At 27.4% G+C, this 6,030-nt stretch overlaps 1 protein-coding gene across 1 annotated transcript; it reads right to left on the bottom strand.

Annotated features, from left to right (window-relative positions):
- Positions 1-2,534: 2,534 nt before the first annotated feature.
- On the bottom strand, positions 2,535-5,741 carry SLC9A3_1 (Sodium/hydrogen exchanger 3; the record flags this gene model as incomplete). The annotated part of the gene is made up of 1 exon (XM_012943880.2): positions 2,535-5,741. One exon carries the CDS (start codon positions 5,739-5,741, stop codon positions 3,300-3,302), a length of 2,442 nt encoding a protein of 813 aa, XP_012799334.1. The 3' UTR covers positions 2,535-3,299.
- Between the last annotated feature and the right edge of the window lie 289 nt (positions 5,742-6,030).

Here is a 6,030-nt window from a genome sequence, read left to right as displayed (position 1 = left end):
ATTATAGCTTATGTCAGTTCGTGATGAAAACTTTAATTCTAATTCTTTACCCTAACATTCAACTGTAAATCCTAATTCCTTACATTAGTCTATAACTCTCAGTTAACTCGAATATGAAGGCGGACATTCCAAGGTCATTTTAGAGTTGCTTAAAAGTCATTAATAAATTATATTCTCACCAAGAATTCTATATTATACCAAAAATATAATATTAAATGAACCCATTGATGATAATAAGTGCTTTTGTGGAATCCTTTGGATATTTAAAATTATCAGAAGAGGTTAGTGAAGATTTTAGAAATTTCAGTAGTTGAAATCATTAGTCAATTGAAGCTAGACCACCATGGACAACTTGGAAGCACTGGACGGGCGTTTCGCCTCAATATGGGACCCATCAACAGTGCGCATCCCCGATCCCGCCCCCCGCGAGATTCGAACCCAGTACCTATCAGTCTCGCGTCAGGCACTTAACCAACTAGACCACTGAGTCAGCATCCAATGGTGTTAATGTCTAACTTCAACCAATCCACCAAGTTGCGCTACCGTATACCATTGTCTTCAGCGAGCTGATATCTCACAACAGACCTGGTTGAACTCCACTGGTAACGGCTTTTCCATGGTGGTCTAGCTTCAATTGACTCATGATTTCAATCTGTGATATTTAAAATTGTTAGGGACAATTGATTTTATCTGTCATTATAGTATAAAAATGATAATCTTAAAATGTATTAGGTGTTCCCGCTTTTATATTTGAATATTACATAACACTTAAGTTAGTCAGTTCTTCTTTTAAATTGACTTTGTTGATAGTAATCTCTTAAAGAATTCATTACATCACTGATTTACTGAATTAATAATTGGCGGCTTGCTTAAATATCTGGGCTGTCTATTCCTGTCATCTAGATATTTCAAAAAGTTATCTGTTTGTTTGTTTGTTTGTTATAACACATCATTATGTTTATTAGTTGCACAACTTATAAAGATACGTTTATGAAAATCTTACAACCTTCCACTGTACAAGTTATAAAAAAAGTACAACCAGCTACTCTATGGTGGCTATCAATATGAATTAAAAAGAGTGTACATTACTTAGATATCGATGCCTGAACGGCTAATATCTAACGGGTGATCACTAAATATTTATCGTCAGAATCGATCAAGAAATAAGAAACAGATACTTGTTGAAATACTTTGTGCTGGGGGATCTATATTGTACCAAATATATAATATTAACAGTATTATAAATAATAGTAATAGGTGAGCAGATGAAGTATGCATATTTCTTTCATATCAATATAACTGACAATAATGATTCTCCTATAATTTCATTTCTTTAATAAAGGCTTTTCTCAAAGTATGTATACATTTTCTATCAACCAATTGGTAGATCTAGGAAGTAACTATTAACCTGTATAAATTTATACTTAGATTATTCATATTATGTAATAATAATAAAATTTAAAATAATAATACCGCGAAGATTAAAATTAATTATCCTATTATTAGTTTATCAAATTACTATTATTATAATACATGATCCAGAGGATTTTAACTCGAAATATATAAACTATTCGAGTCCCATAGTGAATATCAACTCTCTGAGATGCAGGTACATCCAGCTGACCAGTCGCAAATAGGACGAAACGCGCGTCAAACTGGATTCCACTGCTAGCCACTATCCATCATTGCTTACAAATAGCTTGTGAATTAAGGTAATATCGAGGCATACGCACAGTATGCACATATGCTAATAACAGACTGATCAATTGCAGTCTTAAACCTCAATGGGAAGATACATGCCAAACAATACCAAGTGAATCCAAACAGTACCAAGTGTATTTCCTGTTCAGATTCTGTAAGATATTTTATGTATTATACCAATTTACTTTGTACTCATTGTATACTTGTTAATTATTCAAATAATCATCACTCAATTAACTGATTTACAGCATAGGCTTATATAAAAGATGGATGGTGGCTAGCAGTGGAGTCTAGGACGCACGTTTCGTCCTATTTGGGACTCGTCAGCTTAAAAAGTTAGTGACTTATGGTTATATCGAGGTAATCTACACAGGATGCACATAAGCCAATATGAGACTGATCAATTGCAGTCTTAAATAATAATGAGAAGATACAAGTTAAACAATACCAAATGAATTTATAAATTTATATCATTAAAACTTTTCAAATTTTACTATAATTTCAATAGTTGAATTCATGAATGGATCTAAGCTAGATCACTATTAAAATACCTGTAAGTATTGGACGTTTGATTCGTTTTTATATATGACTCCTCAGCAGTATATAATCACTACTACACACATGAGATTAAAACACTTAAACCCTTGAACCAGTTCCCAACAATATTCATGTCTAGCTTCAATCTGTCCATGATTTTATACAATCCGTTATTCATCTAATCATTGATTACCCTTAACACATTACAACTGAAATCTTTATCTATATTAAATGTTGCTAACGATTATTATATAAGAATAGAATGATTAAGGAAAAAAATAAGTACAATATTGAACTTTTAAGAATATTAATTATATATTATTTACATAGATAATATAAATTTTATAATAAAAAAATTTAATCGATATTCAATGTTTCAATAACATATTCTACTCACTAAATCAATATTCAATCAACAAATCACAGAATGATCAATTGATTAAAAGTGTAAATTTAAATAGTTTCTACGTAGAAACAATAAAATTAAAACAAAAAACAAAAAAAAGAAACTAACTGGAAAAAAAGAAGGTTTTCGAAAAAAAACGAGTAGTGTTCTCTTTTTTTAATTTTTTTCCTTTTTTTTTGAAAAGAGAAAAAAGTTACTTTGCTTTGTATTTTTAAAAAAAGTGTAAATTATTCAATTTATATACATAAATAAATAGAAACTAACCCAGTACAATAATATAGACTGTATATATGTATACATTTATATATATATTAGTAGGTTTGTCCTTTTTATGTTATAATGTTATATCTGATAAGTTTATCTGCATAGTAACTAATGATAATTAAGAATTTCGAATGTTTCCGTAACAACAACAACAACCACAAAAATAAAAATAATTTATTTAATCATTTGATTCATTTAAAGTAATAAATTAGTAAAAAATCAATAAGTTCACACATTACTATTGTGTTCCTTTTTGATATTCATAGAATATAATCAAATGGAAGCACTGAATAATTGATTAATTTAAGAAATTGATATCAATATGAGTAATTGTTTATTTGTTTTTATATTATTTAATAGAAAAAAAATCATAATTTTTTTTATTTTTAATTTATAAACGATGAATAGTCTCATTTAGATGATCATTATCATCAATAATGAATTTAACTGATTTCGCCATATTAATATCTTCTTCGTCTTTCTCTGCCTCTTTCTCCTTTACCTGATCATTATCTTCATGTTTTGATTTCATCTTTAATTCATTATTATCATAAATTTGTTTATTTTGTTCTGCTTTAATAAATGCTTTCAATTTATCAATATCATCATCTTGTCCTTCATTGTAGTTCTCTTCAATTTCTTCATCTTCTTCAGTTAAATAAGCTTTATTATGTGTTCCATTGAAATTAATTTTATCTTGATTATTATTATTATTCATATCGGAATCAATAGTTGATCGTTTTAAATGTTTTAAAGCAAGACTACGCGATCTCATGACATCTAATAATGCTTCATCAAAATCTAATTGTCTTTTCTCTTTTGGTGCTATACTTGGTCTACGTGAATAACGTAATGCTTGTTTAACATCTGGTGTTATATTTATATCATTTGTTAATGTAGATAAACGTCTACGTGTTACATTATTATTAGTAGTATTAGTAGTAGTAGTAGTAGGATTACCATTCGATTCAATATCTTTTATTGATTGTTTACTTAATTCTAATTTATTAATATTTGATAAATTTAACATGGATAAATTACCATTCATTAAACTAGGTATTGATAAAGTGGATAAATGTGATGTAATAAAACGAGTTTTTAATGTTTCTGGTAAATCTTTTAATATTAATTCTGTTTTACTAGGACGCATAGTAGCATGATGCATTTTTAATGCAATTTTTTCATAAATTTTTAACATTTTTTGATTATATATATCTGTATCACGTTGTAATAATTTACGTAAATATTGTTCATTAAAACGTTGTATTAAATCACGTATAGCATTACGTCCAATTGTACCAATAAGGCATTCAATACCAGCTAATGTTTCATCAATAATACTATCATTTAATGAATCAAATAAACTTAACATTTGTTTATTTTCCATACGTATACGTAATAGTTTTACTAATGGTTTCATTGTAATACCCATAAAACCAACAGTAAATAAGATAATAAATAATGTGGTTGTAATAATCAATTCTCTATTATATAAACCATTAGGACCAAGTTTATTTGGTAAAATTAATACAGATAATGAGAATGCAACAGCACCACGTAAACCACCATAAATTAATACAATTTGTTGAGTAAATGTAATTTGTGTATTCGATAATGATGTATAATTTACAATAGCAGTAATTAAAAATACAACTATAGAACGAGCTATTAAACACCATATTAAACCCCATAATATATAACCTGTATGCCATACTAATTTAATAGATACAACTTCAATGCCTAAGAATAAAAATATAACAGATTCACTCATTTCTGATACAACTTTAGTTAAATTTCTAACCATTGTAATAGAATGTTTATCTAAATTATGAAATGCATATGCAGCTTGTATTAAACCACAAGCAATCATTGAGATAATCCCAGACCAACCAACACAATCAGCCATAATATATGAAAAATATGCTAATAATAATAAACTAAAAGCATTTAAACGACTTTTAATCCGTGTTATTAAACAGGTTATAATACCAAATAATAAACCAATTAATAAACCACCAAAACTAACAGTAAAAAATGATGCAATCCCAATCCCAATCTCTTTACCAGTGACAATCTCTTTACCAGTAAATGCATCCATAATATCATATAATACCACAGTAACAGCATCATTTAATAAAGATTCACCAAATACAATATAATATAAACCTAATTCAACACCAATATCTTGAAAAATAGCTAAAACAGCCACAGGATCTACAGCAACAATTAATGAACTAAATAATAAAAAAGCTTTAATATCCATATCTAATTGTGGTTGACCAAAACCATTCATTTTATATATCCCGTACATAACAAAACCAATAATTAAAAAATTTAATATAGTACCTATGACAGCAAAGATTAATACAACTCCTAAATATTCACTAAATGTTCTATTATATAAACTATAAGCTGATTCTAATACAATTGGTGGTAATAAATAAGTAAAAAATAATACAGGGGTTAATTTCCATACAGTTTTATTATTAATCCCTTGATCAATACCATAACGTACAATTGCACCAAATATAATACCAATTATAATTAATACAAATGATTCTGGTATATAAATAGATATATATGGGATACGATGATAGGCCATTTTAATTAATATCATAATTAATAAAAATACCATAACAGCAATATGAATTTCAAATTCATGAAATTCCCATTTGACAACAACAATTTCACTTTCAATCTGTTCATTATTATGGTTACCTGGAATCGTATGAGTTTTATTTACATTTATAGATTGAATATGTTCTTGATTACCATTTGTTGTATATAATAGAATACAAATAAATAAACTAAGGGATAAATTAGAATAGATCATAATCATAGATCCCAATAAGAAATAGTTTTCTTTTTCTTCTATTCAATATAATTGATGACACATGAAAATGTTATTGTGATGTAATAATGATAATTGTAATAGAGATGTATTGAATGTAATTGGAATCTATTAAAATATACAATTAGTTAGTTACAAATGTTCTATTCACAATATATAAATGGTTCACAATAATCACATTGAGTTACATATACATATATATATGGTTGATTTTCTCTCGTTTTTTTTTTGTGTTTCTTTCATTCATTTCGTTTCGGTTGATTCTTTCTCT

The sequence above is a fragment of the Schistosoma haematobium genome, chromosome 5, assembly GCF_000699445.3.
Source record: "Schistosoma haematobium chromosome 5, whole genome shotgun sequence".
Taxonomy (NCBI): domain Eukaryota; kingdom Metazoa; phylum Platyhelminthes; class Trematoda; order Strigeidida; family Schistosomatidae; genus Schistosoma; species Schistosoma haematobium.
This window is presented reverse-complemented; position numbering and strand designations above follow the sequence as displayed.